We start from the raw sequence: 20,076 nt of genomic DNA, 5'->3' as shown, positions 1-20,076 counted from the left end.
ACAATGAATCTTGATCAAGGTCACCTCTTTCATTGTTCTCCCCCATCCCTCCCACCAAAAAGATTTTTAAGTGGTATCAGTGAACCACTTGTAAAATGGCAATGGAGGTGGCAATTTTTTTTTTATCATTTCACACACAGAAAAAGTGATTAAGTGACGTGCTGTAAAAGTGCATCCAATAAGATATGAGTGAACTTCACAGGAAGACATGAGTGAACTATAATTCTGAATGAGCTAGCCCTTCAAAGCGCCCAGAAAAATGATTAACAAACTACCGTGAAAGCTAGTAGTTATATCTACAGCCTTCTGTTTTTAGACCTATTGATGCATTTTATAACAGACAAATGGGCAGATATATAAATAGTTCCCACAAACTAGTCCTCATTTTTAGTGAAAGCAGCAGAAATACCCAAATTAACATCATTGGGTTGCCATATCATTATCAGAGTGAGTCAGAGGAGTTTGACTGGCACCTGCTTTTCCTTCCATTGTGACATTGTGTGAAAGAGAAATAAAATGTACCTTTTATTTTTTAACAACCTCAATAAGCCAAACAGCTGACTAAAGCCTACCTGCCAATTATGACTTTGGTGAGGACATCAGCACAGACCACATAGCACAATAAACCACATGCACACTGGAGCAGTAGCTTTTTGCCCAATAAACACCACCCAGGATAAGAAGAGGTGTGGCTCAACATTGACCTATTTATGACCAGCACTCCTGAAGCCAAGCAGGAAAAGCACCCAACAAGTCCATTAAACAAGGTTCAAAAAGTAGAAAACTCACCATGACCCCTGGGAGGAGCTCCCTCACACCCTGTGTGACCCTGAGAAAGGGGACAGCGCTGGGATGACTTGTCTGCCACAAGATGATTTTAATCTTGCCATGTGGGCAAGATTAAAGAACCTACCGAGACTGGTTGGACAAGACAGGACAGGCTGGAAGATCTAAGAACCTGTACATGCAAGCAAGTAAGGAATAGCCAGCATCCTTTAGTTTATCTGGATGTGACTAGGGGAAAAAAATGACAGCAAGTGCTATTAACTAGATTAAATTGAAATTTGTGGATGACAGCTGGTGGGCTGAAAAACTCCAAAGACCCAGCTCAGTGACATGAAAGCCAGGACACGTGTGTAAGATTGCCACAGCCTACCCAAAATCACAGGCAGAATAGGAGATGGAGACAGACGGAACAAAGGCTTTGAGGAATTTCAAGAGCCATAATAATAGTTACCTAGAGTAGAAAGAACCTCCTAATGCAATTACTTCCAGATGCTACCTTCACCAATTAGAATGAGGTCAGCCTCCTATATCTGCTGCCACACCTATGCCATTGTCTAGCAATGAGCCATGGGCCTCTGTGTGGGAGACTAAGGAAACTATTAGATTTCAGAATTGCTCCAGCATTTCCAAACCTTAGCTTCCAAAATCTGAACAGCTTGTTCATCTCTCTATCACTCGGAGATTCAAATAGGATTTGTTTAGACCTTATTTTGTAGTAAGGGATTTCATTTGCCCTCTCCACTTTGGAGAATGTCCCTGCGGTTCCGAAGCATCTTTAACGGCCAAAATAATAGAGTGAAAACATGAAATAACACTGATCAACTCTGATTACAGAGCCAAGAATCCTGGAGAGAGAATTCTCTAGCCCAAACAATTCTGTACAAATCCTACAGCCTAACAACCACAGCAGGCAAACAAACAAACAAAAAAAGACACTAATTAAATGATGTTTACTGGAGTTCTAAAGAATATTCAGAGAGGGCTGGGAAGGTGGCTCAGTGGTAGAGTGCTTGAGGCCCTGGATTTGATTCCTCAGCACCACATAAGCAGAAAAGGCCAGAAGTGGCGCTGTGGCTCAAGTGGTAGAGCGCTAACCTTGAGCTGAAGGGCTGAGGGGCAGCACCCAGGCCCAGAGTTCAGTCAGGCTCCACGACCGAAACGCACGCACGCACGCACGCACGCACGCACACACACACTTATACACACAAGAATCTTCAGAAAGAAAGATTGGAGGAGAGGATAGCAATTCTGAAATCTGACTTAATGCAATAAAGAATAAAAGAAATGTCCAAAATCATATGTATGCTGTCAAATGAGGGCTTCCTTTCTCTTTTTTTCTAAGGTGTGAGCAGAGTTTCAGTCTTTTTTACAGTTTAGTGTGTGTTCTTTCCCTCCCCCACATCCTCCCATTCTTTCTTTTCTCCCATTTTTTTTATGGAGTCCATGGTGGTCTCAGAATGTATAATCTCCCTGCCTCTGCCTCTTGAGTGGGGTTTACAGGTGTGTGCCATCATGGCAGCATCTCAGTGGGTTTTTTTAAATGTAATTCTATCGTTATTATTAAGGTGTTGTACAGAGGGGTTACCATTTCATCATAACGTTTTCTATATCAATGGTTATCAATTGGCATCAGGGACCCAAACTTTAGCCATTCTTCTCCTTTTCATTGTTGTTGTGCTGGTACTAGGGCTTGGATTCAGGGCCTAAGCTTTTTCACTCAAGGATGGCACTCTACCACTTGTTGAGCCATACCTCCACTTCCAGACCTCTTCCTCTTTAACACTCCACATTCTCTCCATCAACAAGTCTCTCAGGCCCTCCTTCAGACTTTCCTGAGTGACCACTTCTCACCACTGCCACTGGTACATACCATTCTCTCTCTTTGTTTCAAAGAGAGAGAATTCCCAAAATGATCGTGGAATCGCTGGTATGGGAATCAGTGGGCCATGTGTTTCAAGTTCCTTAGGAAATTCCAGCTTTGCCTTTGGCTACCCAATAAGCAAATATGTCCCTGATAGATTATGACCACTTTACCAAAGAAAACAGGATTTTCAGAGGTTAAACAACTCTCAAGGCCACACAGCTTGAAACTCAGTATCACTCCAGGCCAATATAGAACTCTGAGTCTCTCCTTTAACTTTCTCTCAAATTAGTTGTCTATAAGGAATTAGCTTAAGTACCAAGGAGAGAGGGCAGCCCTATGGGAGTGAAAAGCAGTCTACTTGTGAGGTGGCTGCCATGTCTAGTATTCTGAAACCAGAGTGGCCAAAAGTGCATGAGATATAAACAGTAAAGAGTGATTCAATTACCTTGCTTCAATGGAAAAAAAAAAAAAAACAACCCTGACAATTCCAGTTAAACATATAGAGAAAGATGTCTGACAACTTATAAAGAAAACTATGAAGTTCAGACTGAGTCTTTGGCATTCAGGCTTAGTAAAGATAAATAAATATGTAAGAGAGTGTTTCATGAACAAGGATGAATTCCCCAGGGACAATCACTTAATAAGATCAGGGGAAATTCAACTAGGCATCTGGGGAAATTAAGATGGTTTTCTTTTCTTTTTTTAAAATTCCTTTACTAATTATATTCACTTACAAGTTAACAAAAAGCCAACTTCCTTCTGCTGAGCTTTGAAGAAAAGATAAGTAACCACCGGGGGTTAAACTGAACCAATAAAGTTCAACTTTTTCTCCTTACTAGGTCAAACTTTGTTTTTTACAGAAAAAGGAAAGGTACAAGTTATGTTATTGTCTATTTGGACATGATGCATGCAGTGGGACATTCATTTTCTCCTCAGTGCATCGAATGACAATCTTCACCACCAGCTATGGTCGTTCCACCTACCATCCTGAAGCCAGGGTCCACCACCCATCCAGAAGCCACATTTGCCAGATTAAGAGCCTCACCAAACTAAGAGTCTCGAAATGTAGCTTCACCTTAGTAAACAGGGAAGTAAAGTGATTTGGGACTTGTGGTAAGTTCTCACATTTTCCACAATAACCAACAGTAAACAATACTTCATATCATGGTAGGATTAATCTGCACTTGCAGAAACAATGGAAAAAATGGAAATAGAAAGTTGCCAAAGAAGTTTCAAGGACTGGGCTGGGAAGGTGGCTCAGTTGTAGAGTGCATGAGGCCCTGGGTTCTATTCCTCAGTACCACATAAGCAGAATAAGCTGGAAGTGGCGCTGTGGCTCAAGTGGTAGAGTGCTAGCCTTGAGCTGAAGAGTTGAGGGACAGTGCCCAGGCCTAGAGTTCAGGCCCACAACCGACAAAAAAAAAAAAAAAAAAAAAAGAAGTTTCAAGGACTTTCACCAAGTTGTTAAGCTACCCCCACGCCCAACTACAAAAGACTCAATTTGCAGGCTACAAAATACAAGATGAGTAAAACTACTAATCACTACAACATCCCAAAATAAGGAAGCTAGTGAAAACCAAGTACTGACACTACAGAAAAGCTTCTACTGAACATGCTTTACATTAAAGATGGCAGGCAGTCATCTTCACATCGTTTCTCTAACTCTGACCCTAACCAGGGAAAATGTTCAGGAAAATTGAGTCTATCTGAGAATATTTATCACTACAATTCTGGCAGAGAGATGCACCAAAGAGATGCTTGAAATATAGAGTAGTACATCAACTTTGGATGAAATTTATACAGAAAGATTCGTTTTATGTATTTGGTCAGAGAAGGGACGGACCTGAGATAGGAAAAAATAAATAATTAATTAAAAAAGTAGAGTAAGATAAACTAGAAAGGAACTGGAAGGGATCTACTAGTCGCCATTAGAATGACAATACAGCACACAAGAGATCTAGGATATGTGGCCATGAGGATAGATGTTCTCAGAATCCAGGAGCTCCTACATGGGGCAATAAGCTGGTTTGGATAAGCTGGTCAACAGAGACAATGAAGAAAGCATGAGCTCATGCTCTTCAGAAACCGTCGCTGTCCTGATTTAGCATTAGAACTGCTCATATGAGCAGGGCCCAGGAGTTTACCCCAGGGTCAGGAACCAGCATCTCTTCTGATTAAGGCAGGGGCCCCCAGTCCTGGAGAGCTAAGAATTGCTTTGAGAGGTACTGAGGGTCAAGCAAGCAGTGGCAGGGAGCTCATGCCATGTCTTTAGAGTGCTAAGTCGTAGCTCTTTACATGTCCCCTACATCAAAGATTTTCAGGAGTTGGACAGTGCTCTATCTACATGTGGCTGAGGCTGTGGAAGGTGGAAAATATCTTGCAGAAGTTGGAAAGAAAGGGCTGGGAAGGTGGCTCAGTGGTAGAGCGCTTGCCTTGTATTCATGAGGCCCTGGGTTCGATTTCTCAGCACCACATAAGCAAAAAAGGAAAAAGCTGGAAGTGGCACTGTGGCTCAAGTGGTAGAACGCTAGCCTTGAGCTGAAGAGCTGAGGAACAGCGCCCAGGCCCAGAGTTCAGGCCCCACGAATGGAGAAGAAAGAAGAAAGAAGAAGAAGAAAGAAGAAGAAGAAAGAAGAAGAAGAAAGAAGAAGAAGAAAGAAGAAGAAGAAAGAAGAAGAAGAAAGAAGAAGGAAGAAGAAGGAAGAAGAAGAAGAAAGAAGAAGAAGAAAGAAGAAGAAGAAGAAGTTGGAAAGAAATTGCTTTTTTTTTTACACCAAATTAGCTTATTCTTGGGATAAATTATCAGAAGGTCCTAAGCCAATAATAGAAGCTCAGCTATTCCAGACTGATGTCAGAACAAACCACTTCCCTAATTCAACACTGTATACTGTTATTTAGTTGCTTTGCTCACAAAAGCCTAAACAGGTCTGAGCCACCAACATTGTTTCCTGGGTCAAGAAGTAGGTTGCTCAGTAGCAGTCTCTGCCTGAACTGTCACCCGATTAACTTGATGCTATTAAGTAGAGCTCCAGATGGGTCGAGATCAGTCACGTCCTTCAGAGAAATCTCACACAATATAATGAAGAGAAGCTGAATTTAAAACCAACACTTCCCTTTGCCAAGTCAATTAGAGGCATAAATAATCCATGAAGCTCAGCTCCAAAGTCCATTTAGATCACAAAAGTGATGGGGACACTGTACATAAAAATACACCACTCAAAGTTCTGTTTCTCACTTATGTTCACATTTGAATGAAAATGAATACTACAGGCAGATTTTTTTTGGCTTATTAAAAAGAGATTTTCGAGAAAAAAAAAAACAGAAACAGAACAGTCCTCAAAAGAAGCTATCGTCTACTCTCATTAAAGCTCTAAATTGTTATGTGGGCTATGTCAAAAATCTGTGTTCTCTAGGCACTAATGTCACGTGTGAGGTTTTATGAGGACACACGTGTCTGTCTGCCTTCTGTTGTAAACGAAGCTAAAGGCTTCAGTTGCTACTTGAGAGAAGTATATCTTTGCATGTATTTTTCAAGAGCTTACTTGGGATTTCCATTGTAAAATTTTATAGACTAAAACATTCCACTAGCTGCTACCATGTTAGCACATGCTGGAGGTAAAACCTACAGCTGTGTAAGACTGCAGCCACGGGTCATATGCTACAGGTGCTCTGTAAATACAGCACTCCTGCCAAACACACCAAACTTAATACAAATAACAAATGGCAACTACTACATTTTCAACTTTTATATCAACTAAAAAATGGAATACTTTGGATGTATAGGATTAGAGAAAATGTTACATGCTTATCATGCATTAATATTTTATTCTGATACTATATGTTAAACATGTTTAAGTCATAGCATAACTTAATATATTTAATATTTGAAAGATTATTACACACATGATAACCTACTTCCTTTTACATTTCTTTTAATGTGGCCACTGGATTATTTTAACCAGCATGCATCTAGCATTTGTGGGTCCCATTTTATTTCTCTTAGTGCTGATCTGAGATACAAATACCAATTTGACATAAGTAGATTTTGTGAGACCATTAGTTAAATGCTAGCTGGTCAAAATTCTGACTTTATTCCAAGTAAAAAGGATGAGAAATAGTAATATTCTCAGTTCTGACATAGGGGCCATTATGTGAAAGTTTGTAGTACACTGAAATCAGAGTCTACAATTTTTTAGTGATAAAAATGAGCAAATATTGTTGAAATACAGCAACAAATATCTAGAATGTTAAGAAGAACTAACTGAAAGTATTTAAAAATGCTTTATGATATAGAATACACTTTGAAAATTTAAGGAGATGAATGTTAACTCAAAAGCTACTTTAAATGGTCTGAAAGAATTCAGACCACTAGTTGGCTTCAAAATCAATAGCTTTACCTTACACGTGCTATCACAAGTAAGAACAAAAAATGTTCACTGTGTTTTCATACAATATAAACCATCTAGGAACAGGTCATTAAATCAGTAAGATTTATTTGAAGAAAACATTCCTAGAATATGAAAGAAAATTAAGATAAATGGAGAGAGAAACTAAGCATAAATAACTCACAATCAGAAATATGTTCATTCTCACAAGTATAAATTTAATGCAATACCAGTAAATACTCCAACACATCTTTGACTAATGATGCATTCATAAATTCAAATGGAAAAATAAATGTGGGAAAATTCAGAAAATTTAGAAAAAAACAGGAGTGAGGTCATGAGAACTTAAAAAAATTAGTTACAATAAAGAAATTGATATTAAAGGACCAAAGAGACAGACCAAATAGAGAAAAATGGAAAAGAAGGAGTAGGAGGGACATCAGAGAAACCTCAAGTATCATGTAAAATGATTTTTGTTCAAATTAGTATGTCAAAATGATTTATTAAACATTTGGGTATTACATAAATAGATAATAAGCTTAAAATATTACATTAAAGAAAAAACTTCAAGAAAAAAGTCATGTACCAACAAATAAATAAATTAATGTATCACATACTTTCTCTTATGAAATCTACAACAGATGTGAGAGGAACACTAAGGATGACATGGGGGTCAGGAAGGGAATAAAAGGAAAATGGGTGAATGTGATTACAGCACACTATATATTTGTGTGAAAATGTCACAATGGGACTAGGAAAGTCATTCAAGTGGTAGAGTTATACTTAAGACAAATATCAAAATAAAATCCATTATTTTGTATGACATACACTAATAGAAAAGAAGGCATTCAATATAAAGCCAACTTTGTATAGAACATGAATGAACAAGTCAGACACAATCACTAAACTTAACAACCAGATGTGTACAATCTAGTAAGGCAGCTAAGTAAATGTAAAGATTTCATTTTCTCTGCTATATATCATTAAGATAAAAACAAACAAAAGAACACAACCTAATGCCCAATGCTGAGCAGTGAGAGTTGAGCAGGGAGTTACAATTCTGTAAAACTGTAAAGTCACGTAACTCATTCCAACCATTGTGAAATTGGTACCAAAATTCACAAAGTGACACATGTTTGACCTAGACATCCTACTTCTCAGGACTTTACACAAAAACATAATCTGAAAAGTGAACAAAGATATATGAAGATTCTTCTTTAGGATTTGTTTGAAAAGTCAAAAACATGAAACAATTCAGGGGGACAAGGAAGAAGAAATAGACTGGGAGAGTATTAGTACTTGTGTAGCAAGGAGAGTGAAAGAGGCTGAATATGGAGGAAGTAGATTGTTTGCAGCTATGCAAATAGAACAGTGAAAATGTCAAAATTGTTTTGAGAAGGTGAGGGGGAGAAGAGCAAGTGATAGTGAATGTGTGACTGATTGGAATACACTGTCAATATGTGTCACAATGAAACCACCCTCCCCTTCTTATACCTAACATAAGCTTAAAAATAAAGTCACAATATAAAACTCTACAATGGCCTAAAAGGTCTGACCACAGGAGATTCCTTAGTAAACTGCATGCTAATATAAAAATTCCCAACTGTCAAAAATTAATGGCATCCAACTGTGCATTCAACAAGTATTATTGAGCCCCTGATATGTGCCAGTCACTGCTCTGGGCACTGAGAATACAGTAGGAAAAGTAGACAAAAATCACAGCCAACAAGGACTTCTATTGTATAGTATGATACTGTTTTTCTTCTTTTCTGGAAAACAGAAAGATACACTAAAATGATCATCATAATTATGATCTGGTGATATTTGTTTGGCCTCTCTGGGTAGTGATTTTATTGTCCCTTTGAAATATTTTTGTGATGTGAGTTTTCTCAATAAGTACTACTTCTACAACTACTACTTCTACAACAATTAAACATAAATAAATAAAAACCCCAAAGTTGAACTCTTCCATCAAGAAGAAAGCCTACAGCTGTTTCTTTATCCAATGTGGAGTGGTGACAATGTGGTAGGCATAACAGGTGTTATGAAGACACAGTTTTTGGGGTGTGTGTGTGTGTGTGTGTGTGTGTGTGTGTGTGTGTGTGTGTGTGTGTGTGTGTGTGTGTGTGTGTGTGTGTGTGTGTGTGTGTGTGTGTGTGTGTGTGTGTGTGTGTGTGTGTGTTGCTCAAGTTTCAGCAGGAATGTACATGTCTGTATTTACCATGTCTGCATTTAGTTCTAAGTATTCTGCAATCTGGGATCATAGGATCATCTGCTCATTCACCCAGTATCTGTGCTTCAGGAAGGGGAGCAACATTATCAGTGAGTAAAACAGACAAAATCACCTATAATCCTATCTACTTAGGAGGCTGACATCTGAGGATCACAGTCCCAACCTAGCCAGGTAGGAAAGGCCCTTATCTTCAATTAACCATCAAAAATCTGAAACTGGAGCTGTGGCACAGTGGTAGAATGCTAGCTTTGAGCAAAAATTGCTCAGGGACAGTGCCCAGACCCTGAGTTCAAGTCCCAGTACCAGCACATGCTACACACACACACACATACACACACACACACACACACACACACACACACACACACACACACTATGCAGATGGTAAGACCATTGAAAGATTTAGGTACAGAATAAAGAATGAAAGTAAAAACTATTAGCTTCATAATTCTTAACTTTCCCATGTTATAACGTCGGCACATGCTTCAATTTTCATTGTTTTCGACACAATAGAATGGGGGTGAATTTTGCACTATGGATTAGAAAACAGAATTTAGTCCTAATGCACTTAATAACTCCAGCATCACTCAAGTGAACTGGCATTTAGAAAGTTTTCAAATATTAATGATATAAGGGACCACTACACTCATTCTCACTCAGTTATAAACCACGAACTCATCTTCAATGGCAGCACTGGGGTCTCACCCCTAGTTAGCTGGTTACAACAGGTGCATAATACATGCTTGTCAAATGAAAGTCCTTAATTATCTTTGGTCTGGGCAACTAAAATCACCTCCTAATTTTTGTTTTTCTTTAACAAGAAATTAATTTTCTTGTTATCTTTGTTACCTTTTAAGTAAATATAGCATTACACATACTTGTAAACATTTATTTATTTTTTTAATTTTTTTTATTGTGACTTGTAAACATTTTAAGTTGGCATTTGGTTCCTCATAATAAGTTCTAAATTTCTCAGTTAACATGTTTCAAACAACCTTGAATACTGTTACATTGTGACATTAGAATATTCAGCAGAGGAAAACACAAACCATGGTGGACTTTTTAAAGTGCATTTTCATTTTGGACAATTTAATGCTTACTAGTTTATAAAGAATAAGGGCTGGGATGTAGCTCAGTGGCAAAGTGCTTGCCTAGCAAGTGCAATGTCCTGGGTTCGATCCCCAGTACCAAAAAAAAAAAGGAAAAGATACAAAAAAATACAGTTAAAAAGAAAACAACCAAACAACAACAAAAAACTAGTTTTTAAAGAATGAGCTTTAAAATACTTATTTTATTCTTATTTTATTCAAGAGCTTTTGGAAATATGAGTACCTGGTTATGATTGGGCCTGTTATTTACCTATTAATTGTTTCCCTTCTTTCTTTTGTACACTCACTAAGTAATATGCTCAGCTGGAAAACTCCATTTCCCAGCTTCTTGCCCAGATAGGAGTCTATCCCGCCTTATGTGGCACTTTCAGGAAAAAATCCTTTTGTTTTTCACCCTTCCATTTTTCCTGCCTGGAAATCTGATAGATAGCTGGCATCTATCAACCACATTGTAACTTTATGGGTCATCCACTCAGGACAGTAAAGCCAAAGGGCAATAATGGGCCATTATTCCTGACAACTCTGTGTAGCAGGAGTAGCTGACAGCTGATACTAGTGTAGAAGTGGGAAAAACAATTCTTTCTACATTATTAACATTGTACTCACTCCTACTTGATTTAGCTGGGGTATGAAAAAAGAGACCAAAAACATCTAGCCTTCTGGAGTTGTTTTGCTTTGTCTTTGTAGTAGGGTTTGAACACAGGGTCTTACGATTGCTGGGTAGGCACTCTACCACTTGAGCCATGCCCCAAGTTGAAGCCTTGTTTTAACTTCACTGGCTCTCAGACAAATTTATCTCTAAGGGTTTCAACTATTATCCCTGACTTTAAGATTCCCAGTTTAGATTTCTCCCATATGTGAGACAACTTTTCTCTTTTTTTTCCTTTCTCCCTTTTTCTTTCTTTTTTGTGCTAGTTCTCGGGGCATTTTTGCTCAAAGCTAGTGAGTTAACCACATGAGCCTGGCTCCACGTCTGGCTTTTTGGTGGTTAAATGGAGATAAAAGTCTCATGGACTTTCTTACCAGAACTAGCTTTGAACCGATCCTCAGATCTCAGATGTCAGCCTCCAGAGTAGCTGAGGATTACAGGCAGCACCCAGTCACATAGATAACTTCTAAATACCTCTGAGACATGTTCATTTGGATGTCCCACAATAATTTCACAATTTAAAGGATCATCTCTTATTGTATTAACTCTCCTCAATTTCCTCACCTTTATTAGCAGACTTTCTCACCCAGATCTGTTTTGAAGACTGTAAAGGAGAGGTCCTCAAAATATGCCTCATCAGCACCAGAATTCTGGGACTCCTGCCTGCCCATTCTCACTCTCTCCTTTAGTCCTAACCATCTATGGTGCCTGTTCTTCTACACCATTCCACACACTTCTTGAATTAATCTGAGTTCTTTTCAGCAGTTCCTTCTTGACAATGGCTCCAAACCCAGCCCTGTCACTTTTGATGCATTGAGAAACTCAAGTAAGAAATTCAATGAACCCTAAGATCTTGTTCGAATATTCAACTCCATACGACTCATTTTGGCATCCAAAAGTTCTCTGTAATCTAGCCATCTCTACCTGCCCAAACTAATATTCTTTGTCTTCTAGGTTTTCCCTCTGCTTCTAGCAACTTCCTTAAGAACTCTGACGTAAGCCAGGTTCATAGCCACTATTTTTCCATGCAAACACTTCCCAAACTACTGAAATAGACAAGAGTATCCTTTAGAGTCTGTTATCAACAGACCAGCATCCAGCATCATCTGTCAGTGTGTGAGAAATTATCTACTCCAGCCTTACCCAAAGTCCTCAAGTAATTCTTATGGACCTTAAAGTTTGAAAAATAACTGCAAGAGGACTCATCAAATCATACCCTATTATGTGGGCACTAAAGTTCTGGTCTCCCACAGAACCTCTGTCATTCATAGCAAGCACAATGTTTAATTAACAATAGCGAGATTATTTTATTTCTAATTTCATTTAAGTCCTTTCTCTCCAACTTGATGGTAAACAATTTACAACCAAGACATTCATGCATCTAACCAATCTGGATTTAAGAAACAGAAACTCATTCGTCACTTCAAGGAGGAAAAAAAAAAAGATTATTTTTAAAGTTTATTTGTAACAGAAGTCAGAAGACCCAGGTCTGACTGACTACCACTCTCAGCATCTGTTCATGTCCATCTGTTTCATTCACTTGGATATCTTTATACTCAGTTTTTGCTTGCTTACATCAGCATTATTTACATGACCTATTCAGCCATTCATTCTCAATATATTACCAGCCCATTCACCTCTGACCCCTTTTTGTTTCCATTTCCATCCTGTCTCTAATCTTCATGTTTCCTAACAGAGATATAATAGCATAGAGAATTTTTTTTCCAAGCCACAAGATTACATATGAATGAGTCTCCTATGGACTGCCTTTGGGTCAGGAACCCACTCTGATCCAATTAATTGAGGTCTAGGCGACTGCAGTTCAATATAAGGCCTTCAAAGAAGCAGGTCCTGTCAAAGGAGAATATTCCTTAGCAAACAAACATGTGGGAAGCAAAGGCAATGAGCCACATCACCAGCCCACAGAGTTATTACTTATTTTGTTTTCATCACAGCCCCAAGCACAATGTTGAACACATCATAAACTAAAAACAAGCAATACAGGAAGGAAGGGTCACTTGTCAAGCACCACCATGCCCAACAACACTGTGATGGACATACAGGCAACACAGAGATTAAGTAAGAACCAACCCTGGTTTTCCCAGAGTTCTTACTCCAAACAGGCCATTTGACCTTGGGTGAATTACTGAACCATCGAAAACCAGTTTCTCAACTATCAGATATTTCTCTGCCATCTTCACCAACTTCAAGGAGTCATGTGAGATCCCATGAGGTAACTGTTGTAAAAGTGCTTTGAAAAAAATCATATATTCCAGTCATGAGACTGCAGCCTTCGAATACTTAAAATCCACTCATACAGTACATGTGAATTGCGTCTAGGTTTTTTTCCTCTTGTCTCCATTCCCCACAACATATGATCCCAACATATGATCCATTAACCACTGTTTCTTGAAAGCACTAAGTAACAGCATCCTATTACAATAATATTTTCTACATCACCAGCTATTGATTTTCTTTGCTCCCATGGCTCAAATGGTGATGATCAAAATTCATTCATTTCACTCAGAATACAAGAAAAAAGTCTAATTTTACTGTGTATTTTTAATGTTATCTATTCAACTGTATATGCAAAATTCCTGTACTGTTCTTTGTAATTCTCTATTTTCAGTATTTTGCAAAGATAGAAATATGTGTTAAATGCCAACCCAGGTCAATTTGACTCTTGTGTATAGCCTTTTCCCCAAAACAGTATAACACTTTCATGTTGCAATGAGAAAATCCTAGACTTCAGAATTCAGAGACCTGATGTTGACAGGCAGATAATATGGAGGAAAACAAAAATGGCCTGTCTTAATATAGTCATTATCTTATTCTCCTAACTTCGATGTATTTAAAAAAATTTTTTTAACCACTTCGTCACCTGTCTCCCATTTTAGGATGGGTGGGGAAGGGATGGCAGAGTGAGAATCACTGATGACAAGACAGACTACTTATCAAAAACATGTCACCCTACCCTTGGCAAGGTTCAAGGACAAGATTTATGGGATCGCAAAACCAAAAGAAAGAAAACAGAGCTCTATGATCTTGGCTCCAGCCATGAGCAAAAATCAAGAGATATTCATTGAGGGTCTGCCACACACCACACACCACACACCAGATAGGATGCCCAAGGCTGCAGGGCCAGGATGAAGTATTCAGCCTTCCCCAAAGCTCCCTGATCGACACCTTGAGGCATCTGTTGCTCAGTGCCTACAAGTGTAGTCAGTCATTCAACAGCTGGCCCTGGGTGGAGCAAAGAAAACAGCTTCCACCTCCCTCAAGTCAGCTCAGCTGGGCAAAGTGTAGGTTCCAGGCGAAAGGAAATGCGAAACGAAACCGGCCCAGTGCCTGGAGAGGCTGCGCTCACTGCGGGAGGCAGAGCTGCACCCAACCCCGACGAAATGCTCCTGGCGCCCAGACAGCCTGGAGACCGTGGATCAAAGGATCTTGCCTTCTGGGAAAGGCAAACCTGTTTCTCTCGGGCTGCGATTTGTCGGGGGGGGGGGAGGAGGGGGAGCCGCGCTGGGCAGGGGGCGAGGGGGCGGGCTGGGGCAGCTGCGTGGAAGCCCGGTTTGCGCGCTGGTGGGCAGGGAGAGAGGGAGGGAGAGGGACCTGGGATATGCATTGGGATACGGATCGCACGGATCACGCTGCAGGGAGTCTCGGGGCTCCCTCCCAGCACACGAATTTGGGGGGGGGGTGGTTCTGGAGCCCCGAAAGGCTTTGCGAGTTGCAGAGACGGCAGTGCAGGAGAAGAGGGTCTGCCGAAGACCCGGCAGTGCGGCTGCCAGGAAGGAGGCGGAGGGACGAGATGGCCCCTTCCCGGATGAACACAGCCCAGCCGCAGACACGGACACGCGCCGCGCCGCGCCCCCCACCCCGGCGGGGTCGGCGTCGCCCCCCGCGCGCGCGCGAGCGCCCGGCCCCCCGAGCCCCGCGGGCGGCCTCTCACCCTCCGCGCGGGAGCGGATCTCCGACACGGTCCTCCGCATGGTGGGCATCGCCGCCGCGGCCGCTGGGGGCTCTCGGCGTGGACTCTGCACCTGTCACGCCGCCGCCGCCGCCGCCGCCGCGCGGGCTCGGGGACCTAGCTGCGCCCCGCACCGAGGGCTCAGCTGCCGCCCGGGCCCCGCCCGCCGCCCACCCGGGGCAGCAGCACCCGAGCAGCAGGGAGGAGGAGGAAGCGGCGGCCGGGGCGAAGGTGGTAGCGTCCGCAGCGCCGGGCCGGCTTCTCCCCGCAGCCTCCGAGGGGGCGGCCCGGAGGGGCGGGGCCGGGCGCGGGCACGGGGGCGGGGGCTGCGGGACGCGCGCTCACTCGCTCCCGGGGCCGCGGGGGGCGTGGCCGGCGGGAGAGGGGCGGGAAGAGTCCGCGGAGAAGCTCCTGGCCCCGCCCCATTTCGGACTGTACCACTCATCAGAGAGAGGTGGGGGGAGAAATCGCTTCCAGTTTCCTGGGCCCAGGGTGCCCTCGTTCCCGGGCTCTCAGGGAGCGCTTCTCTTCGCCCTCTTCATGGCTGCTACGACCCTGAAAATGTTGAGCAGAGGGAGCGAGGTGCGCCGGCGGTGGTAGGCTCACGAGTCCCCTCGCACCACCCCCGCCCCTGCAGTGGAGAAGCCTGCCTTCTGTAAAGGGGTGTTGGAGCTGAGTGGGAAGGTGGTGGCGTAGGGGTCTGCAAGCCTTAGGGTTAGGTCCTAGCTGGAGTAAGGGAAGGGGACTGTTGATTCGCCTTCGGCCTGCAGTTCTAGCCTTTGAACGCCCGGCTTGACTCAAAGCCAGAGCCAGCATTTGTCCCCCTGGTTGCTGCCAGCAGCAACAGGCGGGGAGATGGAGGTCTCCAGAGCAGATGCCCTTCCCTTCCGGGGGGACTTGCCGTGCCTCTGGGCCTGCCCGCGTGGGGCTGGTGCGTTCTGCTTGTGCGTAACCTGCAGCCTGATAAAGCTCTCCGACTGCAATAAAATTCTCTGCTGATTGGCCCAAGTAGTTCACCAACGGACTTCTGTTGGGTGCAGTCGCTTTATTCTTGAAGGGAGTGTGGAGTGTTGGTATGAAAATCCATAAAGATGGTACATGCAGTGGGCCATGTCTCAGGGACTATTGCAGCCTGCTTTCCTTTTGTTTTATATAACTAGATCTCTGCTAACAAGTTGTAGACAGCACAAGTACAGTATTGTGGTTGTAACTCATTTGCACATTTGAGATGGGATGTGAGGTTTTGTGTAGATTCTGTTGAGCTGCTGAACTTCCAAGAAAGGAATAAACTAGATTATAGGACATTAGCTTCTCCCTTCATCTTGAGCTCTTCCTCTTGGCATCCAGTGGAGGAGCGCTACCATGGAGACCTTTTATTTGTGCTCCTTTCAGATCCTGAAGGGAAAGATGTTGGAGAGGTTTGATCTGAGAAAGTTGATTATAAGTCAGGCCTCAGGAAAAAAAGATGAAATAAAATCTGCTAATAGCATCTTGTCTCCGTTTATGCTATTTCCTCTGCTTCCTGCAGGTAGCATTTGCTAATCAGAACACTGTCCTACATTTATAGCCACTCAGGCGGTAAATACATATTTATGAGGAGCCCACTATACATGGCTTTCATTCAGAGGCTGGGATTAGAACAAAGGAAATGTATTCCCAGTGCTCATGGGATATCTCAGGTTAGAGGAGTACTCAAAGATGATGATCATGATTTAAAAGTATGGCCAAGTAAAAAAGTGAATTTATTAGACTCCCATTTCTGGCTATTTAATTCCTTCTAAGACCCAAGTGCTCCTGGAATGAAACAGGCTTTCCAAGACTTGATGAACATATGTCTAAAACAAATTAAGAGGCTAAGTACAGCAAAGAATTTTTTGAAGCTTTAAAAATAATGGCAAATGGTTCTAGGAACAGGTAGTTCATGCCTGTAATTCTAACTGCTCAGGAAGCAGAGACATGAAATATTGCAGTTCCTTAACGAACTTTACAACTTTGGCCAGGCAGGGAGGGGAGGGTGGGGGGAGGGGGGTGGGGGGAAGATGGGAAGGGATTGGAAGGGATGGGAAGGGGAAACAAAGGAGGAGGCAACAATGCTTGATAAGAAATGTACTCATTACCTTGCCCATGTAATTGTAACCCCTCTGTATGATATTTTCACAATAAAAAACTAAAAATAAATAAATAAATAAATGAAATATTGCAGTTCCTGGCCAGCCTGTGCAGAAAAGTTCATAAATTTTGTGAAGAAATTAAAGAGAAAATGTCCTAATTATAGAAGTGGGCATATGGAGACTCTTAACACCATTTGTGGAGAAGGCTTCTTAGGAGGCAAAGAAAACATTTCCTTAGCATGACATTTCAGACCCACATCTAATAGCTTTATTCTCCATGCACCCATTCTCAATGAGATGCTTTACTGTGATCAAATCAGTCTTTCAGTTCCTCCATCTATTATGTGATAAGCATTCTTACCTGGTAATAAGTGTCTTGTTCATTTCTATAGACCCAACTTCTATTCAAAATCTACTTCAACAATGTTGGACATCCTAGACTTTGGGATGACTCTTTCAATGCCTGAACTTGTTGCTGCTTATCTATTGGGCTTAGGTGTTGGTGATCTTGTTGCACTGCTGGCTAGCTTCTAGTTGGTGCTTTTGTAAAACATACTCTGGCCTGACACTTTGCACTTGTAAGGTATTCAGGCTGTATTTTGTGGATAGTGATTTTTTTTAAGTAGTTCTTGGAGAAGCTGTCCTTGAGTAGCACTCTTCCTTGTAAATTTATCAGTAGTGTAGTCATAGGAGCTGCACTGAACAATTTTAAATGATCTTGCTGACAACTGACTTCTACTGCAGATTCTGTGACAGGGTCATGTTGCTAGGATTCCCTGCCAGGGGTTGGCAGAGTGTACTTCTCATACAATGGAAGGTGAGAAGATCTGAAAGCTCTAAAACCAAGCAGGTGCAGATGACTGCACTATCTAACTCCAATCCAGCTTCCTGAAATGATAAAAATGGGTGTGATTTCTAGCAGTCAGGAATGAGAGATAGAGCTATAGTATAACTTGGGGGAAAATATATGGCTATATCATATGCATATGGTCTTTTCTGTATGAAAAAATATGTTTCATTTCCTGTATGAATGACCCATGATCTCAGTGTTGCTGATACATCGTGAGGAGGGTCATATATAAACATGCTGTCCTGTAGAAAACTGGCCATTTCTGGAACTTTGTTCAGATAACTATTATTTGTAAGTAACCAAAACTGAACCTTACTTGAGGGGTCATTAGGAATAAGAAGTGTTTACTTATAAATCAAATACTGTCATGCTCTGATAGGGAATAAAAACTAGTTCTAACTTTGTACAAAATTATACCTAAAATGTTAATCAGTATTCACTACATTTTCTCAAGTTTTATTATTATAATTATGTGGTGTGTGTGTGTGTGTGTGTGTGTGTGTGTGTGTGTGTGTGTGTGTGTGTGTGTGTGTGTGTGTGTGATGATAACATCCTCTCATTCCCTGTTCTTATTCACAGCAGGTGTTCTATAGCTTGGGAAACACACTTTCACCATAGCATTTTGCTGATTCATTGGAGATAGTTTGTGCTGTTGAATAATTGGAGAAACTCCAAGTGACATAAACATACTCTACTGTTAGAATGTAGACAGGCTTAGAACTTGATTGATCCAAAGTCCTAGATTCAAATTTCAGAAACCTAAAGTACCAAGACACAGGTGAATGATAGTTTCTATGGTTGGAACATGTCCTCAAAGTTCATGTGCTGCTGGATACCTAATTCCCAATTTAGCAGTGTGGGAAGTGGAGCTTAATGAGATGGAGGAAGATAATGAGAGTTCTGACCTCATCAGTGCCTTGATGGTATGCTGATAACTTGAAGTGTGCTTGCTAAAAAGTTGAGATCAGGGGGCTGGGAAGTTGGCTCAGTGGTAGACCACTTGCCTTGCATGCCTGAGGCCCTGGGTTCCATTCCTCAGCACCACATAAGCAAAAAGAAAAAAGCCGGAAGTGGCGCTGTGGCTCAAGTGGTAGAGCGCTAGCTGAGGGACAGCGCCCAGGCCCAGAGTTCAGGCCCCACGACCGGACCCCAAAAAAAAAAAAAAGGTTGAGATCAGCTCCTGCCTATGCTCTCATTCTCTCCTGTGCTTTTTCCTTCTACCTTCAGCTATGGAATGACATAGCAAGAAGGTCTTCACCAGAGGCCAGAACCTTGATACTGGATCTCCCAGCCTTCAGACATATAGGAAACACAAAACTTTTGTTCTTTATCAGTTACTCAGTCTCAAGTATCTTGCTATAGCTTTGGAAAGTTGACTGTAACAAAAAAATAACATAACAAAGGGAAATATACAGCAAAAGGACCAAACTACTAGAGGGAGGCAGTTGACTCATTGCAACAATGAGATGCACAAGACACTATGTTGGAAAGCAAACTTTACAATTTAGGGGGGGGTATGGGGCAAGTGTGGTTGTGGAAGTGGGAGGGAAGGGATGATAGGGGAAAAACAAAGGAGAAGGCAACAATTCTTGATAAGAAATGTACTCATTACCTTGTTCATGTAACTGTAACCCCTCTGTACAGTATTTTCACAATAAAAAACATTAAAAAACATAAAAATTTTAAAAAATAAATTGAAAAAAACAGAAAAAGAAAAAAAAAAAAAGAAATTAGCTTTCCATACCTAGAGAATTTACTGGGAGGAAGAAAAGTCTTTACAATAAATGATACAATGAACTGGGCCGTTGCTTTTTATAATATACCAAAGTCAGCATAAAATGGATCCAAGATTGAAATGTAAAAGTTCCATTAACTATAAAACAGTTAGAAGTAAAATAGAAGTTCCTCCTTGTGAACTTACTTATAGTTTTTATATACAACAGCAGAAGCACAAATAGCAAAATAAAACACAGATATGCTGGATATCACCAACATTTACATCAAGAAAATTTAAAAAAACCCTCAACTTCTCAAAACAAAACAATAATAACAAAAAAGAAACTGAAAACCCAGTGATTAATTTTTGTAAACCATATATCTGATAAGCAATGTGTACCTG

The 20,076-nt window shown here is 41.3% G+C and overlaps 1 protein-coding gene across 3 annotated transcripts in view; it reads right to left on the bottom strand.

Annotated features, from left to right (window-relative positions):
• Atp8a1 (ATPase phospholipid transporting 8A1) overlaps positions 1-15,234 on the bottom strand; it is a 224,057-nt gene extending 208,823 nt beyond the window's left edge. For all 3 annotated transcript variants that reach the window (XM_070012553.1, XM_070012554.1, XM_070012552.1), the window contains exon 1: positions 14,979-15,234. In XM_070012553.1, the coding sequence (XP_069868654.1) occupies positions 14,979-15,027 (49 nt within the window). In that variant the 5' untranslated portion in view covers positions 15,028-15,234. The remainder of the gene's footprint in view (positions 1-14,978) is intronic.
• Between the last annotated feature and the right edge of the window lie 4,842 nt (positions 15,235-20,076).

Source organism: Dipodomys merriami, unplaced genomic scaffold, assembly GCF_024711535.1.
Source record: "Dipodomys merriami isolate MVZ:Mamm:240054 unplaced genomic scaffold, mDipMer1.0.p SCAF_9, whole genome shotgun sequence".
Taxonomy (NCBI): Eukaryota; Metazoa; Chordata; class Mammalia; order Rodentia; family Heteromyidae; genus Dipodomys; species Dipodomys merriami.
Note: the sequence above shows the minus strand (reverse complement) of the source record. Positions and strands in the feature narration are given on the sequence as shown.